The sequence below is a fragment of the Choloepus didactylus genome, chromosome 8 (genome assembly GCF_015220235.1).
Source record: "Choloepus didactylus isolate mChoDid1 chromosome 8, mChoDid1.pri, whole genome shotgun sequence".
In the NCBI taxonomy this organism is placed as follows: Eukaryota; Metazoa; Chordata; class Mammalia; order Pilosa; family Megalonychidae; genus Choloepus; species Choloepus didactylus.
In genome coordinates this window covers 13,396,090-13,416,782 of record NC_051314.1, presented here as the reverse complement: position 1 = coordinate 13,416,782, position 20,693 = coordinate 13,396,090, and the positions used below count along the sequence as shown (strand labels likewise).

Sequence of the window (20,693 nt, the reverse complement as noted above, 5' to 3'; positions counted from 1 at the left end):
ACTGACGAAGAGAGGGGAAAGGCCTGACTCACTTCAAGTAGGGAACCATAGCAATAAGAGAAATTTACAAGGCTGTGGTCAGTTTCACTTCTGCTGCCCTAGAATTTCAGAACAGCTGTGAAACTGTGTGCAGAGATAATTTTTGCTAGGCTGATGGTTGTGGTGTGAGCGCAGGGGTAAAAGTAGTAAGACGCTAAAAGTAGTAAGAGCATAGATATGACCCTATCCTGCCTGGGCCTTTGTGCTTCCTCTTCTCCCGGGTGGGATGGGCCTCAACAACAGCAGTCTCAGAAGAAAGCTCCAAATGTCCCATCAGTACTTACTTTTTAAAAATGCTTTATCTTATGATAAAAAAAGAAACTTAGTCTTCAAAGCTCAGTTGAGAACCCATTCCATACTTGAACAGCAGGGGGAGTGGTAGATTTAAGAAAACTGACTATAGGGTCCCTCCCCCAACCTATCAGCTGCATGCCAGGGCAGTACCCAAACTATGGAAATTCTAATCTGGGAGGTCTCAGGCATTCTCCATGGGTAAACAGACATCCCCTGCACCTGTTTTTACTGTATAAAGCTGGTCTCCAAAATCCCTGATATGCAGTAATCTGTACAGGATGTGATGAACATACAACCTTGGCTCTTAGTCAGCTGATGACATGGATGAGACTATTAAGTACACAGAATCAAAGAAGAAATCTATAATGCCCACCCCATCCCATCCCAGCTTCCTTTTCCATTTTACTTTTCTCCACAGCACTCATCACCATCTGACATTCTATATAGTCATACTATATATTTTTATTTGTTTATTGTCTGTTTCCTATCATGAGAACTTAAACTCCATCAGGGCACAGCATGGGTTTTTGTCTATTTCTTTAATTTCTGCCAGTATCCCAAGTGTCTTGAGTACCTGGAACACAGTATTCGCTCAATAATAATTCCTCAAATGCACTAACGAATACTCTCTAAACAAAGGAAATAGAGAATGCACACTAGTGACAGGAGAGCTAGAAGATTCTGTTGGAGAGCACTAAACTTTCACCTGAACAGCCAGAATTCTTGCTCTCATCTGGGTTCAAACCTTCACAAATGTCCTGGTTAGACAGCCAAGGGATTTGTGTTCTATTCTCAGGTTCAACCAATTAATTACTACTGCAGTGACAGAGGCGAGGCTGTTTTCTGGTTCTCATTTTCTTCTCTGCAGAGGGAGGATCTGCCCACTTCCCAGCGCTCTTGTATGAATCTATTGAGAGTGGAAGTGCTCTGAACCAGGAGATGCACTCACACAGGCAGGAAGGTGCCGTTGTCATCAAACACAATGATTGGTGGGATCATGGGTTCCATTCCCAGCCGGCCAGCTAGTTTCACTCTGCACCCACAGTCACAGATTATCTGACGAAACCCTGGCTGGCTTGCTGCCTCAACAACTTACATTGGCTATCCCAAGGGGTAAGACACAAATCCAACTTCTGGAAAAACAACTCACAAAGCACAGAATTTCTTGATGGAAGGAGGGCATATAATGTCCTCATATACAAAGGATGATACAGTACTAATGGGGGATAAGGGGTAAGCGAACTGGCCATAGTTTATATGAATTCCTATTTGGTTCCACTGAACTAAGGAAATTTTCACATAACAGGAAGGAAGCATTTAATATTTGTTCAGTGCTTACTCATGTGGCAGGCACTGTTCTAGACATTTTAAACACATTGCCTAATTTATATTCCTAATGATTCCATGGTAGGTAGCATTCCATTTTACAAAGAAGGACAGGATCAGAATATGTCTTCATTACTAGACTTATGAAAGTCTAGTAAATGGCAGAATCAGGATTACAACGTAATTGTCTCACCCTCAAGTCAGAGAACTTTCCACTCCTGCAGGTTGGCTTCTTAACTTTTTTAAAAAAATTATAGAAGTAGAAGTCTATTGGATAGGGAGGCAAGGTGGCTTCAATCACAGGTACTGCTTAGCTGCACATGTGAGTCCAGACAACATGGAAAGATCAGCTTGAGCACAGCAGTAGTACAAACAGGTGTGAGGATGGCTCAAAAGAGGAGCTCAAAGTGACTGCAGGCAGGGAAAGCTCAACATGGAGCAACAGGAGCCACCTTTAGCACAGGTACTGGGAGATAAGCGGAAGGGGCAGAAGGTGGCCAGAGGAATTCATTAGTTGGTTAGGCCTGGTCAAGAGAACCAGAAATGAGGATTACGAAAAGAACACAAGACAATAACTACCAATCCCAAAAGAGTGTTTCATTTTATAATTAACAACAACAACATTATAATCTCATTGAATCCTTCAAAACACCCATGAGGTGGGACTTTTATTCCTATTTTACACATGACGAAACAAACACGGGGTGAGATGTAGTAACCTATCAGGTCAGTCACTGGGTGGTAGAAATGTACTCAACCCAGGTCTGGTTCTGTCTTCCTTCTTCTTCCTTTGTCTAAGCCATCTGACAATTGTGTCCATTTCTCTTAAGGCCCCGAGTAGTCCAACTCAGTTTGCGCTGCTCTTTCCCCATTTTTCATCCTGTTCTCAGATAGAAGTTCAGTAATTTCAATTAACCACAGACAGCTAAAAGGAAGAGGGAGTAACCATGGCCCCTCCTGCTTCAGGGTTCTGTCAGGACTTCCGGTTAGGCATTTCTCAGGTTCATTTGAGGAGCAAATGCACTCAGAATACTTGGGGTTTGAGAAGGGAGAGGAGTATCTGAGGTTTGAGAAAGGAGGGGAATACTTGGGGGTTGAGAAGGGAGGGTACTTCTGTGCATGTATGGCCCACCTTGGTTAAAACCACGACTGGGGATGGAAACCTAATGAAAGAGATGTGAGGGCATGGCAAGTAAGCCCTGGACTTTCTGGATGACGGACAGTGTAGAATCAGGCTTCCACACAAAGGGGATAAGGTACAAGGAAACAAAGCAAAGCAGAAAATAGGTTTTAAAGTTAAGGGCTCTGCTAGTTGTAGAAAAAGCCCAAAGACTCAACTCAGAGTTAACCCATGTAAGTGTGTCCTAACAGGAGGGCTGCGCTTGCTTTGGCCCTCCATCTCCCTCCTTCTACTCCTTGTTGTCTTGGCGGCTTTGCCCGAAGCAGCCAGGAACTACTCACTTGGAAATTTCATTTTCCCAGAAGCTCCTAGAAGGCCGTCTCTGGAAAGAAAAGCCCCCAAAGACCAATGCAAACACAAGGGCTATGCATGTTGTTTAAGAGAATATACATTTTCAGCGTCAGAGGGCAGTTCTTGATCCTTTACTACCATCCTCTGGAAGCTGGTTCTGTTGGAATTCTTGTATTGCCTTCTGTGAACAAAGGAAGGGTTCAGCACATATTGAAAAGGAAAAATAACCAAGATTTCTATGGAAATCAAATAAACAGAAGTGGTAAGAGGTGTGGTGTTCCAGCTCACAGTTTCAGTTCTAGATGTGAGCCCCACCCCTGGCTGGCTATAACCACCAATTAACGATCTGTTCCCTTTCTCCATCATCCACTTTCTTTCTCCCCTTACACATTTGCTGCCTTAATTGAGGTCATTTGTGAATTAGAGAAATTAAAAAAAAAAAAAAAAAAAAAAAACCTGCTTCCATTTTTTTTTAAATTACACTGACACCTTGATTAGTGTGTGTCTGCAAGGTTTTGTAGCCTCCAGTGTAGGAGCACCAGGACCAGAACTGTCTTAATCTTGCACTAAATAATAAGTATGAGGACCCTCAGGACATCACACTAGATTTGCTTAAACATGTGGGCAAGTGAAAGTCTTCTGGGATCCACAAAACAATTCTGGAAATGCATCTCAGTGGGAGAATGACAGCAGTTAACCATCAAGTCTTACTTCCTCTTCATCATCATTAAGGAACATTTATTAGGTGCCTGGGTTGGAATAACACTTTATGAGGCACTGACCTAAACAAATGATGGCTCCTGTTCTCGAGAAGATAATATGCCAGAAGCTCACCAACAATTTTATACTCAGAAAAACTCAAAAGTGAGGAACAAAGTATGGTTAACAGAGGCTAATGGAGTGTCACAGTCCAAATAGTCCTGTGGCAGCCTGTTGGGCTTCTTTTTCCACTAGAGAAGCAGAAGACATACACAATGTGCATCAATGGGGGCATATTAATAAACTCAAAACTAGAAATATATTCACCCATCCATCTATCCAGCTCCCCAATAAACAATGATGAAATACTATGCTATTTACTGAGGGTTCGAGGATACATAGGGAGGAAATCCCAACCCTCAGAGAGATCTGGTGAGGGGAAAGACAAATAATTACAATATAAGATGGCAGTACAACAGCAGAGATAATTTAAAGTGCTAAAAAGGACAGAAGAAGCAAAATTCAACCTGGGGTAAGAGTGTATGAATAGTCCAGGAAGATCTGCAAGAGCGAAAACCCAAATGAACTGGATAGGAGCACTAGAGGCAGACAAGGGCCTGGGGAAGTCACGCAAGGCTGAGCTGGAGCAAGAACAAAAGCATGGGGCATGAAAACGCAAGGCCAGTGCAAGGTACTACTAGCTTCATATGGTTGGATCAAAGAGTTCACGTGGAGACTGTGTGGCTGGAATGGGAAGGAGGGCCTGGCCCACAAAAAATTATAATGGGCTATTGGAGGGACTTTTGCTTCCAGAAGGTTTGGGCGTTATATGTAAAACAAACATGTAAATAGATTCTGAAAAGTGGTGAGAAGAAGGTACACTGGCAAGGGACCTCGGAACCCAAGAACGACATGATGGTGAGTTCCTTGGATTTTCTTTTTGATTCATACATCCCAGACTTGGAGCTGAAGAAGCAGGAAACTCCAAAACATCAAAAGATGAAAAAAAAGCAAAGCCTACGCTCTCTAGCCAAAGGACCTAGAAAGACAGAAAACTTTTAGACAATAACAGTTCTAACTCCAGCCAAACACCACAGAAAAAAATTGTGGCCCCACCCCTGCCAGCAAAGGCCAGGTAAGGAGCCTGGACTTCCACCCTCACAAGGCTGCAATGAGGCATCCCAATGGCCCTGCTCAGGTGGGATCAGAGGGCCAAATAAGGAGCTGGGATTTTTGTCCCCGTTAGCCAGAAACAAACCCCCCACCTTATGGTGTCACTGGAGACCAAGAGGGGAGCCACGACTCCCAGCCCCGCCCAGCAAGTGGGGAACGTGGACTTCTATTCCCACCTGGCAGTAACAAAGCGGTGTTACTCTTTATTACTCTTTCCTGGAGCAGTATCAAAGAAAGCCAGCCCTAACAGAAGGCTTAAACAAGATCCAGATTTCATAACACAATCTATCCTGAGATCAATGTTTAGTCACTAAAGGATTTTAATCAGGGAGTAACAATCAGAACTGCACGGAAAAGGTGAAGAGAGTTATTTCTAATTTGATGTTTTATACTAAAAAACTAACATGTACAGGAACATACCTGGTAATTGGCATGCATTCATTTCATCCCCGTGTCTGCACTTAACATGCCCCCCTTTTTTGCCCTACCTTTTTTTTTAAAGCTAAACCTACAAAAACACTGAAAGAACAAATAATGAATAGCCTTATAACTCTGACCAAGATTCACCAGAGTTCTTTTGACCACATTTGTTTTTTCTCTCATAATACATTTTTATTTTTTGTTTATTAAATCATGACGCCTAAATTCTTCAGCATGATTTCCTAAAAATAAAGCCATTTTCCTACATAACTAAAATACCTTTATCATACCTGAGAAATTTAACATTAATTCAGTAATATATTCTAGTTTATAGCCCATATTTAAATGTCCTCAATTGTCCCCAAAAAGGTTTTTATAGCTGTTGGAATTTTTACCCCCAATTTGGGATTCAGTCAACAGTCATGCACTGCATTTGGTTGTTGTTTCTTTAGCCTTTTAATCTATAGCAGCCCCCCTGCCTTTGGTTTTTTACAACACTGACTAGTTTTAGGTATCTAAGCCACTTATCTTACAAAATGTCCTATATTATAAATTTGTCTGGTGCCTCATGATTAGATCTAGGGTAAACAGTTTTCACAAGAAGCCTACATAGGTGATGCGTGCGTCTTATTATCAGGAGGCACTTAATATCAGGTTGTCCAACTGCTGAAAAGGTGTCACCAAATCTCTCCATCTCTACATTAAAGGTAACATTTCCACCTTTGTCATTAATAAGTTTTCTGTGGGTTAACACTTTGAGACCACATGGAAATTCTCTTCCCCAACAAACATTAACCTAATGGTTTAGCATCTATTGGTGATGCTTACATTGGGGACTGCAAAACAGTGAGAATCACATTTTCACAAGATCACTGTAGAAGTGGTCAGGAGGTCATTTAGAAGAACAAAATAGAGTGACTGTGTAAAACGGCTGTCCCATACAGGAAGAGTAAGCTTGGGACGGGAGGGAGAGGCTGTGGCTCAGTTTGGGGCATGCTGAATATGTGTACCCTGTGAGACATCCTATTAAGAGATAGTCAAGTAGTATGTATATCAGTGTGAGTGTGTGTGTGTGTGTGTGTGTGTGTGTGTGTGTGTGTGTAGATGTATACACACACCTCCCGGAACCTGCTGATATGATACATATGTGCTTATGAGTGTATGTGTATAATCAGGAAGGATTATGTGTACAATCATCTTTAATCCTATTAAAGATGACATCATTTAGGGATAACGTGATATGATATGTAGAGACTGAAGAAAATACTTCAAAGGCCGAATCTTAGAGAACCCGAGAACAGGTGACAGCACCCTGCAAAAGAAACTAAGGAGTGTCACAGGGCAGGAGGAGGACTATGTAAAGACAGAATTAGGAATAAGTATCAAGGGAAAGGGAGGAGGGAGCAAGACTGATGTTAACTGTGGTGAGATCAGGCAATATAAAGCTTCCAAAGTTTCCAGAGGATTTCTTATATTTAGGACATGACCAGTGGTCTAAGCTATTTCAGTGGATTGATGGAGACAGAAACTAACTGTGGTAAGTCAGGGAGTAAACATAGGTGAGGAAGTAGAGTCAGAGGTATGTGTGCCCTACAAAATTACAGATGTGCTGACACTTTATTACTCATTCATTCATCAACAAATATTGAGGGCCCACTCATGTCAGACACCGTTCTAGGTGCTGGGATATTCAAGCTTTCCTGAAGTTTACACTCTAGGGGAAGAAGACACACACTACAACAAACATATAACATAACAGTAGGTGTCATATGCTATGAAGAAGCATGGGCAATAGTGATTGATTGGGTCTGGGGCATTTTATATAGAGTGGTCAGGGAAAGACTTTCTGAAAAGGTGACATGTAAGCAGAAACCTGAAGGAAGGGAGAGAGTAAGCCCTGCAGCAGTCTGGGGAAGGGTCTTTTGGGCACGGAGAACAGCAAGTGCAAAGGCCCTGAGCAGGAACATGCCTGAGCGACTGACGACATCAAGGAAGCCAGCAGGGCAGAGAAGAGTGGGAGATGTGGTGAGACAGGTAGCCACGTAGGGCCTTGCAGGACATAGAACTTTACTCTGTTCTGAAATGGTACTACAGGAAATGAAATGGGTGACAAAATAAAGAATTGTTTGATCCCAGATGTGGTAGTTTGGAGCTGTTATGTATCCCAGAAAAGGCCATGTTCTTTTAATCCATTCCTGTGGGTGCAGACCTATTGTGGCTGGGACCTCTTGGTTAGGTTGTTTCAATTGTATTGTGACCCAGCCCATTCAAGATGGGTCTTAATCCTTTTACTGGAGTCCTTTGTGAGAGGATAAAAGTCAGAAAAAGCCCAGAGAGCTCAGAGAGAAAAAGCCCTGGAGAAGTAAGCAAGGACGCACAGAACCTCACAGAGGAAGCCAACGGAACCAGAGAGCTGAAAGCAACAAAACTCAGGAAAGAAGGACCAACAGACATAGCCATGTGCCTTCCCACGTGACAGAGGTGTCCTGGATGCTGGCAGCCTGTCTTCTGAGTTCAGGTATCATCCTGTTGATGCCTTAATTTGGACATTTTCATGGCCTAAGAACTGTATACTATAAGTTAATAAATCCCCATTGTAAAAGCCAACCCATTTCTGGTATTTTGCATTCTGGCAGCTTTAGCAAACCAAAACACCAGGTTTTGTCACCAAAAAAAATGGGGGGGGGGTAGGATTGTGCTGGTCAACCTTGCCATTGACAAAAAAGGATTCAGAAGGTAACAAACAAAAAGCTCTGCTGCACAGTCACATCTATTCCTGGGTTGTAATGGTTATCTCTAAATCCTGAGATGCTGTGTTCCTTATGTATAACCTGGTCAGTCTCTGGAACTTTGAGTATCCGTGTGACACCTGAAACTCAGAGCTAGAGCTTGGCAGCTATGAATGTCAGTATTACCCCATACAGCAACTGTTGAAAGAGCTGAAAAAGAGTTCAGACTTCAATTAGAGATATGAACGAAGCAGATCTGGTTAGGACTAAGGCAAATCAGGCCAAAGGGTAAAGGACAATACTGGCTGGGTTTTAAAACTACAACTTTTGTGTAAGACCAAGGGGGAGATGTGTATTTTGGGCAGGATCTATATTTTCTGTAGCACACTAGATAATTTAACTTGTACAATCAGTTCATTTGAACAGCAGAGGTGCATGGAGCTTTGAATGGGAAGTGGGATTTGGTGCTTTTGTACAGGCTGGGGTGAAATCCCCATACATCCCAAAGTGATACTGGCAGAGAGTAAAAGTGTATTTGCGCCGCCCGCCCCCCCCCCTCCCCCAGCAACTCGGGAGAAATGCAGAAATGTTGGACTTCCCCACCTGGGTTATTGCTGATTTTCTAGCAAACACTGAGGACTGCCAATTTGGTGGGCTGAGCCCTCGATCTGGGGGCTTTCCCATGTGAGGCTTGTTGCTCCAAAGGAGAGGCTAAACCTACTTATAATTGTGCCTAAGATTCTCCCCCAGAGAACCTCCTTGTTGCTCAGATGTGGCCTCTCTCTCTCTAAGCCTACCCAGCAGGTGAACTCACTACCCTCCCCAGTATGTGGAGACATGACTCCCAGGGGTGTGAATTCCTCTGGCAATGCGGGAAATGACTTCTGGGGATGAGCCTGGACCCAGCACTGTAGGATTGAGAAAATCTTCTTGACCAAAAGGGGGAAGAGAGATGAAACAAAATAAGGTTCCAGTGGCTGAGAGATTTCAGATGGAGTCAAAAGGTCACTCTGGAGGGTACTCTTATGTGCTATATAGATATCACTTTTTAGTTTTTAGTGTGTTGGAAAGGCTAGAGGGAAATACCTGAAGCTGTCAAACTGCAACCCAGTGACCTTAATTCTTGAAGACAAATGTATAACTGTGTAGCTTGCACAATGTGACTGTGTGATTGTGAAAACCTTGTGGCTCGCATTCCCTTTATCCAGTGTATGGACAGATGAGTGGAAAAATGGGGGCAAAAATTAGATGAAGAACAGGGTGGCATGGAGAGGATGGAAAGTTTTGGGTGTTCTTTTTTGCTCTTATTTTTATTTTGGAGTAAGAAAAAGGTTCAAAAGTTGATTCTGGTGATGAACACACAATTGTATGATGGTGCCATGAATAACTACTGTGGATGACTGTAGGGTGTGTGAATATATCACAGTAAAACTGTATTTAAAAATAATAAATGAACAATGGGAGGGTAGGAGAGGAATGGGATGTTTTGGATGTTCTTTTTTATTTTAATTTTTATTATATTTTTTGGAGTAATGAAAATGTTCAAAGATTGATTGTGGTGATGAATGCACAACTACATGACAGTACTGTGAACAACTGATTTTACACTTTGGATGACTGTATGTTATATATCTCAGTAAAATTTCATTTACAAAAAAAAAAGCTCTGCTACAAACTGTTTCCTTGTTGTTCCCTATCATTTGCACAGCGTGTTAAGAATCAGTACCTATTATTTCCCATATTTTATAGTTAATAAATAACTTGCTTGAGAATATGGCCTAATCAACTGCAGAACAAAGAATGGACTCATTTATCTGATTCCAAAAGTCTCATCTTTTTATTTATGTATATCCAGCATGCTCAAGAGAGAGAGGAAGACATTAATTAGTTCCCTGATCAAGTATCTTTTTTTCTCTCTCAAAATGTGACAACTGCAAAAAAAAATAATAATAATAATAACAAACAGTGATTTTAATCTGATCTTTCACATTGTGCCTTCTTCTCCTGGCTATTCCTTTAGAAATAAATGTTGCTTTGTCATTTTCTCTAATATTGTCACCGGGAAAGAAGGGAAGAGTTGAGATCTAACCCTCGCAATGAAAAGGGAGCACACATTCTCCTAAACCTTTCTCCTCCAGCCCCCTCTTGAAGCGCCAACATAACAGCAAAGGGAGTCGCTGTATAATCAAATCCATCCCTTTTATAACATTCCTAGCCTGGCCCTAGCACAAAACTTTGTCACATAGCAGTTTATTAATCTACCAAAACTGACCACTGGCACGGTACAAAGCCACAAGAGGCAAGTGAGTCAGGCTTTTCCCACCATTGAAGAAAGCATCATAAACTATCTATACCCCATCATTTTATATGCAGCACCTCTCTTAGGAATTTTCCATCAACTCTTGATGGCAAACCCTGTCATGTGGACAAGGCTGTACTCTACTTCAGACCTCCTGGAGAGAAGAGAATAACAATATACTATGCCATCACTGAAAACGAAAAGGGCAAAGATGCCACCAGCCCTTGACCTAGTGTTTCTCCAAGTATGGGTCAAGAACCATTGCAATAGAATCTCTCTGGAGTGCATGACTCTGTAATACAGATTTCTGGGCCACAAGAATTGTAATCTTTTGTAAGCTCTTCAAGTGGTTCTGGTGTCACTAAAATTTGAAAACCACTGCATCCAAAAGTCAGAGGAGAAGTGAGATTGCCTTGTTCATCCTCCACCACCAGGGGCTAACTGATTAAAAAGTACACCTAGTAAGGACTTGATAAATTTTCCCAAAACTTTCAACTCTGCTTGCTATATGAGTGTTCATGAATCGTGTTTTAATTTCCTGAGTCTTTCTCAGGATCATTATTTCAAGTTGCAATGCATGTATTTCTGGAAGTCAAAGAATTAGGGCTTTTTGCCAATTCCTTACACCCTGGGTGGGGCCTAATTCAGCTGGGATGAATTCCACACACCTGGTGTTTATATCCAAGGCCTGGCAATCATGCCCAACAAAAGACAGCTATAGAAACGCATAGACCTTGGTCTTGGCACCTAGTGGGTGAGGAGCACAGAGGTTCCTTGGCATCAGTAAAGGAAATGAGGAGGGTCGCTTACACACCGAGAGACAAAAAAGCAGTGGTTGGCTGTGTCACTGGTGTGTTAAGGTTGACACTAGCATTAGAGAAATGAGTTTTCTTAGGATTCCATACCCAGGCAGAACTGGAGCTCCTAATCCAGTTCCTGCAGCAACTGGCAGCAATTTTACTAAACGGCTAAAAAATGATGGGGTAACTCTTATCCCTAACTTTAAGCTTACCTCACCAGCAACAGATCCTGGTCGGACACCACTTTCAAATTTCAAGTTTTTTTCTAAGTTGAAATTTTGGTGAAAGCACTGTAGGCTATCATTACAAAATTCCTGTGACCTTCAGGAATTAGCATGAGGTATGGAGCCAGAAGACCTAGATTGGATCTGCCTCTGTTTTTGACTGGCAGTGAGACTTCAGGGAAGTCACATGACCCCTCTGAGCCTCAGTATCCTCATCCACAAAATGGCAATGATACTAACTTCTGCTCTGGGTGACTGTTAGAATTGAATAAAGTGAAAAAGCTTTGCATATGCTAGAAGTTATGTTAAAATTGAGGCATTGTTACTGTTTTAAATTTTGTGTGCGTGCCATCCTCCTTCTGAAGGCAACAGAGCATGTGGAGTCAAAAGCTAAGGGCTAACTGGGTTTGACTTCCATTTTTTATCTTTCTGTTTTAGCTGACACACTAAAATGGCTCGAAAAATCTTGCACCAAAGACCACCAACCAAAGACTTGTCTCAACAGCTCCAGGAACTGACCGTGAGCATGAGAGCCAGACTAAATTCATGTGAATCAAATAAAGAGCCTAGGTAGCAGGATGTGGGGAAGGGATTACACATTCAGGGGTAAGCAAGGATCCAAAATAATAGTCATAAAACATTCTTTATACACATCCTGTTTTGGTATTCAGGGTTGTCACCACCCCTGTTTTACCACCCCCACCCAAACCAGCAGGAAAGCCAACTACCATTATGCATGTAAAAAGTGGAGACTCAAGGATGCTAAATATTTTCCTTCCCAGAAGTGCAAGCTGCTCAAGAGTCTCCCACCCACAACCTACTGATGGTGCAAGAGGCAAAGGTTGGGAGAGCAGCTCAGCACACAATCTTATATAACATAAGCACCAATCGGTACAGTGAATTCCAAAAGGTTAGACTATCAGGGGTCAAATACACTGAACTAGCCTTGAAAAGCAATCCAGGCTTCTCTTTGACATCTATGGTAGCCATGTTTTATGTCTGGTTTTCACACTATGGCCCAGTCTAAGCCTCCAGATTGGTCAATTTTCATTCCAGGATACAATCCTTGGTAAAGCCCAAAACAATTTAAAAATAAAAAAAACAGCTGTGGTCTCTTTTGAAGCCCCATAATCAATATGCTCAAATCATCTGTTTAAATACAAGCTCAAACCACCTCTGCCCTTCTATAAATAACTCCCACTAGGCTGCAGAATTTTAAATAATCACCTATTATCGGATGTCTATCTGGTCTTCTCTTGGGTGTGTCATTCCTTAGCATTTGTATCATTTAGGTAAAATCAGCATCAACAAATGACTTTATAACTTTGAAAAGAAGTTGGCCTTGGGTACCTCATATACTCAAGAACCAATTATTAAACAAAACTTAATACCTACTGTACTCCCTCCCCCCATCTCTTGGTAACATCCAATCTATGTTTTATATCTACACGTGCTATTTCTAGATATTTCATATAAGCAAAATCACACAGTATTTGTCCTTAAGTGTTTTGCTTAATGTAAAGCATAATGTTTTCAAGGTGCCTTCATGTCTCAGAACTTCACTCCTTCTTATAGCTGAATAGTACTCCACATTTGTGGATATACCACATTTTGTTTATCTATTCATCTGTTGATAGACACGAGCTGTTTCCACCTTTTGGCTATTATAAATAATGTAGCTATGAACAATGTTGTACAATTATCTGTTTGAATCCCTATTTTCAATTCCTTTGGGTACATACCTAGGAAAAGAATTGCTGGGTCATATGGTAATTCTATATTTAACTTTTTGAAGAGTCACTCTACTTTTTTCCAGATTGGCTGCACCATTTTACATTCCCACTACTATACTATTTAGATACCAAACTATATCAGGAACTCTTATCAGAAAGACTACTTTTTACGGTTTGTCCAACAGAGTTCACTGTTGGATTTTTCTTAGGATTTAACAATGAAGATACTCAGAACATGAACACATAACTCACTCCAGAGAACTATTTTAGGGTTTGTTAGGAACTGGCCAAGGAGGTTCTGTTAGCAAATAATGCTAATTACTGACCACCAAGGTAAAACACACCCTACTATAGCAGGAAGAGAGATAAAGACCATTGACACCTAACACAAATGTGACATACAATGCCTGGGAGTGATGTGCCCAGGTGGTCCTCTCCTGAGATAAAGATTTCTGAGGCCATATGCCTAACCCAATTTTTTCTCAGCTTTCAATCTAGGGATCTGGTTAGCCCCATTCCTGGAACACATGTTTTACTACGGCACTTACCAAATGCCATTTAAATTTGGAATTCAACTACAGTTAAACAGTCACATTCCTGGGGTAAGGATACATCATCTCATTAGGTGGGGTTGTCTGCTTCTTTAAAAAAAAAATAAAAAGGAAACTAGCTCTTTCACTCAAAGATATCTATGTATCTAACATACTGTGAGAGTATCTGAAAAAAAACACAAGTCTGAGGTCACTAACCATCAGACTGGAAGAGTGGACAAACTGCAGGGCTTGGGTGGTGGGAGCTTTTCTGAGCTCCTACTGGAAAGGGGAGATTGGTAGTCTGATTTTGGCCAAACTTCTTTGGCTCACAGGGACAGCAGTTTGGAGCTAACTACATAGTGCTTCTAGCAACTTCCTAATGGAACTGGAGTAAACAGGAGATGAACAAAGCCCAGAGAGCCAGGATCTACCCTCATCCTTGACCCCACCCAAACTCACTAATCTATGAACTGCCCATCAGGACATAATGTCCCTGATAATTTAACAGTTCACTTGAAATAAAAATAAATGATACTTCCTTGAAACCTACAATTTGTCATCTTAAATCTTTCAAAGTAAAAGGGGGGGGGGGGCAGAAGAGGAAGGGGAAAAGGAAAAGGAAATAAAAGAGCAATTCACTCTGAAACCAGACCCTCATCTGCTCTCATATCACCACTCCATCCTGGCAAGTTGTCCAGGAAAAAAAAAAAAAAAGAAAAAAACCCACAAATATTTCCAACCCAGCCATTTGTTTTCTTGTTTTGGTCTGTTTCATTTTGTTTTAAGAGAGAGAGGTTAAAAAGAAACATCCACTACCAGGGAGAGGGCAAGCTAATAAAATGACTGCCCTGTTAATATCTAACCAAAAGGAGAATGAAATTAGCACAGAGTATCAAGCTGACTAGAGATTCTCCGACTCTAAAAATTTACAGCTTGTTTTTTAATACATGGGTAGGGAGGAAAGTGAAATTAAGAAGGATTTTATTTCTTGAAAAATAGTTCCTGTTCCCAAACACTGGTTCTGACAGAACTCAACGATATATGTATTGAAAGCTGCTTTCAGATTCACAAGATGGTAGGTTCAGGTTAATGTTCCTCTCATTCTCTGTATAAGAATTTATTCTTTATCTGTGAAATGAGAATACTACTGCCTACATTTCAAAAGCACAAACAATACATCATCCCATATGATCTCCACATTGACTCTGTGGGGTAGGTAAGATAGATTATTATCCCCATTTTGTAGAAGTGGAAGTTGAGTTCAGAACGGTTAATTGATTTGCCCAAGGTCACCTAATTTCTGAATGGCAAAATAAGATCTAAAACTCTGTCTAAAACAATAGCCACTAGCCATGTGACTATTTAAACTCAAATTAATTAAAATAAATTAAATTAAAATTTCAGTTCTTTACTCTAACTAGCCATATTTCCAGGGCTCAGATGCATTTACGAGCACTTCAAGTGCTCACCAGACATATGCTAGGGACTAGTGTTCTAGAACATTTCCATTATTGCAGCAAGTTCTATTGGACAGCGCTAGTGTAGAAGTTAGTTCTTTTTAATTCATAATTGGGGTAAAAACATCCCATGTCATACCAGTATTTAATAAAAATGGCCTAATAGTGACAATTTTAAATCATAACCCCCTTCTCATTACAAGAAACTGAGGTTTTAGGAAGTTGGTTTATCATCTCAGGGGTTACCAAAACTAAAAATTAGTTTTAAAAGAACTTTACCAAAATGGATTTATTTAGTCCATATGTATTCAGGAAATAGAATCTTAAAACCCAGTTTGCACATGTGTTGAGGGATAATGTAAGTTATAACTTTAAGTTACAAATAACAAAAACATTATTAAGAATTTTACCTTTAGAGGAAAAGGGACCATAGTACAAATCCTGACACTTGCAGTCATTAAATGACCTTTTGTAAGAATTAAGAAAGACTTTTTACAGTGAACAGGAGATTTTTAGTTAACATTGGGGCCCATTAAAATGACTACTTAGATTAGCTATGAGTGCTACAACTGCACCACACTTCCTCTGTGTAGGCCACTTGGTTAACACCAATAGCTGAAGAATGACAAAGAGAGAATCAAATTGAAGAAATGAAGGGACTGGGAGTCAAGATGCGACAAGGCTTATTAAAAATACAAACTGTGGGAACCCATTAGATGAAGTCATTCTTTCTAGTTTCTATGTAAGATACACAGGGCCTCCTTGTAGACCTGTGAACCAGTAAAAATTACCAGGCAGATTTATTCGCTTTTCATTTAGCAACATGTGTAAGCACCTTTCAAGGGCCAGGTAGTCTGAGAGGCCTCTTAGAGCAACATTAAGTGGCTGTTCTCTGAGCTGTGCTGCCATCATACCCTTGTGTTCTCTTAACCATCCAATGGCACTGCACTGTCTGGGTGCAGAGAAATACTACCTAAAATGAAAAAATAAGCTCATTCAAGAAAACAGAGCAAGGTCATTAGAGAATGTATAGGACAATACTAATTATTTCATAACCTGATAGTCAAGTACTAAGGGTTTTCTAATGCTGCACATGAAAAACAAATTGAGGGTTAACTGTAGGATTAGACACATGCTTTTCTCAAGGATTCTCAATGGAATAACAAAAGTCTGAGAAGGAGGCTAACAAGGTTCTTCTCTCTCATCCAGAAATTTTACAAGAGACTGTTTCTCATTTGTCTGGGTAAGGAGGACTTGCATGGATTCCTTTAAAAGTCATTTTTCTGCCACAGATCTCATTGCCAGAACATTTTTCTTGATTTTTACCTTAACCTTATGACCTTGAACACCTTTAAATGTCAAAGAGAGAGGCTGTTAGGGAAGCTTTGAGGACAAAGTGTACCACATAAGACCCACTTTTCTATGAGTCCTTATCCTGGCTACAGCAGCATTCCTGTTCTTAATCTGCAGACTTGAAGACCAGCTCCCTATCTGTGCCCATCTTTCCTTTCCCACTTTAACTCCACCAAGATCTATGCAGAGATTCATACATCATTAGAGAAAGCTCAGGGCCTGGAATATGCAATGAATGCTTTGCTATCTGGCACTGTGAAGGCTTTAAGTGGTGTTAAAATTGAGACATATGTTTACATGTTGAGAATAAAGGATACTAGGAAATGATCCTGTTAAATAGCACATCAAAAACCAACTTCTATACCCCATAGTTCAGATGCCATGGACATAGCACGTCCAGAAGCAGGGGAAGAAGTGTGTAGGAACTGAGGATGCCTTAATCCCCTAAACTTTATGGAAAGGCCATACCCCAACTATGAATGACATCTAGAAACATGAACAATCCGAAGGCAAGGGAGCCACTGAAACACATGGGGTCCTATAGATATGGTATCAGAAGTGAGAGTTGGTTCCTATATGGGAACTGTGTGTAAATGTTCTTAGAAATGAGGTGGGTGGGCTTTTTTTGTTCCCAAATTCAGAAGGAAAAAAAAAAGGTTGGGATGAGTAAAGTTTGCCAAAAGCTATAAACATAAAATTGGTGAGGAAGAATACAGCCATGACTAGACTGCTCCTTTCCCTGAGCTTGAAGAGGCTCTCCCTCCTAAGTTGTACACTAAACTTAAATATAGGGGTTCTTTTCAGAAGGTCCTCAGGCCAATAAGTGGACATTTCAAACCAGGTGTTACTTTTTCAGGTCTTCAAATCTCCAATAATCAACAACAATTTGCTGACCATTTATGATTCACCCAGCATTGCTCACATTTTCTTTGAAAGTCGTGGAGTGAAGGACAAAGAGTGGGGTTGGAAGAAGATGGCAGGGTAAAATGGGATGTCAAGGAGGGAGAAGATGTTGGACATTACAGTAAGAGTTAGGGGATGCAGGGTGGTGTGAGGAGATAGGATTACTCACAGAGTAGGGACTGGCAAAGAGAAAATGAGCCTTTTCTTTGGGAACTCAGGACCCAATCTGTGTACCTGGTATGAAAACGAACAGGGAATTTCACACTTGAAACTATTCCCAGGCCTCAAAATTCTCTCTCATAATCTAAAAGTCTGCTACCTGGTTCCTTCACTAGAAAAGCTTAAAAACAAGACTGTGCCCATAGCTGAAGGTGCTTCTTGGGAGGTGAGAGGATGCAGTATTCCCATAGTAGCAGGTCATTCTATTCCCATGGGAAGGTCAATTATTCTCACTTCCCAGATACAACCCAGCAGTATACAATTAGATATTCAGAACAATTTAAGAACCTGGGTTCCTGACAGAAGGGGGACTTTGTTTCAAATTCCACACCCACAACTCCAACAGGTTTGCAACAGTGGTGTGCACCCCCTTCCCCCTGCATGCACGCCTGCATACCCACACAAACACTCACATATCACAACTGCCAACCCTCTCTCCTTCCCTCCTTCCTTTCTTCCCCTCTCTCTCTCCCTCCTTCCCTGCCTCCCTCTCTCCCTTCTTCCTTTCTTCCATGCCAGGAACTTGGACAGAAATATAAATAAGACCCTTTCTCAAGGAGCCCTAGGTCTAACCAGAAAGACAAACGTGTAAGCAGATAACTGCAAAAATGTGAGCATCATTTGTCTTAACTGAGAATATTATAAGAAGTGCTAAGCAAGGAGACTATAATCAATAAATCCTCTTAAACAGTGATCTCCATCACCCTGGTATTAAATGAAATACAGGGAGCAGAACACAGAGCATCACCCTCTGCATGGCCCTTAGACCCTAAACATATTCCAAACCCTGAGAAACAGTAGCATTATACTCCCAGGACCTGTACTGTAATTAGAGTCAGCTCCCCTTGGATCCGTACTAATTGTCCTTTACTTTGGGGTGGTAATTTTTAGCTACTCAAATAAACCCTATGTGTCTTGAGGGCAGGTACTCTCTCTGACAGCATTTAGAACTATTCTGGGCACAAAGTAGATGCTAAATACCTGATGCCCTTGGTGAAAGGGACATGTAGATAGACACTGGGTAATTTGTTTCTCTACAAAGATTTGTAGATCAGCAGATCTGGAGAGTACCCTGTAAAGCACAGCATTGCCTGCCTGATCACATTATTGATCCACTGCACAATCTATCTGATATTTTAGGGGTGTGGGGAGGTCCCTCACTGGAAGGCCACAGAAGAAGACAGTAGGTAAATGGTTTGGTAGTAAATTGCAGTAAACAAAAAGATGAATCTGAGACTTAGGCTCTGTGCATGATGCTCAGGACAGAGACAGACCTCAAACTCCTATTCTTTGCTACCTGGTCCTAACTCTTGGAAATGGATTTACACTAACATGCCATAAATCCAATCCCATCCTCACTTCCTTAAAAGGCTTCAATGGCCTCCCATTGTGCCCAAAATAAAACCTACCTCCTCACCTTGTGGTTTATAAGCCCTCATTCTAGCCCCTGCCTGCCTTGCCTATCTTAACGTATCCCCTCCCCTCAGTCTCATGCCCCAGCCACATTGACTTCCTGATGTTTTTCAAACATACCAAGCTCTTGCCTGCACTTAGGCCCTTTTGCACTTGCTTTTCCCTCTTCCTGCCTTCTGAATGGACGATTCCTTCTCATCCTTTAGATGTCAGCTCAAATATTTCCCTCCTCAGAGAAGCTCTTCTTCACCATCTTATCCAAAGTAACTCCCACTTCATTCCTATTACTTGTTAACAAACCAACCAGTTAATTTACTTCATAGCACTTTACATGCTCTGAAATTATCTTGCTTACTTGTTTCATTGTCTATTACTAGTTTTCCCTTCTAGAATATAAACCTGAGAACAGGAGTCAAATTTATCTTGCTATATCAACTGGCATACATTAAGCACTCAGATATTTTGAATGAATGAGTAAATGAGAATTAGGAAAGTATGGTGGCAATAGTTCAGCAGGCATGAGTGAAGGTGAGAAGTATTAGTTCTTTCACTATGAAGCCAGACAGTCGTTGTGTGGCATATGTCTTTGAATTCACTAGGATGTATCCAGGTGGCAATAGCATTACAGACAGAAAAGAAAGATGAGGGAGAACCTATGCTCCCTGCTGATGATTTAAAAAAAAAAAAAGCCAAAGAGAGCAAAATCTTGCTCGCTCCACTTGCACTTAGTTTAAATGCTATTGGCTTTAAAAGCAAAATTTCTTACTTCCAACAGAGTCCAAAGTCTGATTCTATGTCTCCCTAAGTGACACAATTCTTCATATACTGAACCCAGTTCTGGGATAACCTCATCAAGGACTCCATTCAAGCATACTTAAAATGTGCCATCCTTATGGTTTCTGAGGATCTGGCTCTATAATAAAATTGTGGTTGAGCTGCCTAAGAACCTGAACATTAAGGCAAAGCATATGCAAGAACCGGGTTCTTCCTCACAATACTCCACTTAGACATCTGCCCCTCCTATAAAGGGAAGTGTAATTAGGCATAGAGGAAACCCTTTGAAAAGTGCAGTTCAAAAGCTGAGGATGATTCAATGGCACCTTTAAACCTAATGCTGCTTGTTTTACTGGATTTGATCAATTAGGGCAGTTATCTTAACTACTTACTGATTCAGAGTCCCTGAACTTAGAAAAGCATGATAAAGAAAAGCAGAAAATAAAATCTGTCATCTTTGTTTTATGTTAGATATTTCCCATGGCACACTGGGCAAACACACAATCACAGCCTAAAAGCAACTCTATAAAATGCTGGGAAAGAGTGTCACTTACGCGGCATGATCCCTTGGCTCACCAGTTCTTCCCGAGTCCGGCGCTGCTGGAGTTTCAACTGCAGCACTGCAGGGCAGCAAAGAGACAGGAGAGATGAAAGGTAAACCGAGCGTCCCACCACAAAAGACACATTTTCAAATGCAAAGAAAGTCTCCAAAGAGAATGGTGTAGTATAAAAGACTATAGTTGTGACTGTCTGTAATTGCAGAAGTGGCCTGATACAGCAGGGTTTCCGTATTCTGCTGTGGGCGGCGAGAGGAAGTTGCGAAGGGTCTTGCAG

At 41.2% G+C, this 20,693-nt stretch overlaps 1 protein-coding gene across 1 annotated transcript in view; it reads right to left on the bottom strand.

Moving 5' to 3' along the window:
* The window catches only part of MRTFA (myocardin related transcription factor A), a 166,888-nt gene that overhangs the window by 37,085 nt on the left and 109,110 nt on the right, over nt 1-20,693 (bottom strand). The window contains 1 exon segment of the mRNA XM_037846677.1: nt 20,414-20,479. Within this exon segment, the coding sequence (XP_037702605.1) occupies nt 20,414-20,479 (66 nt within the window).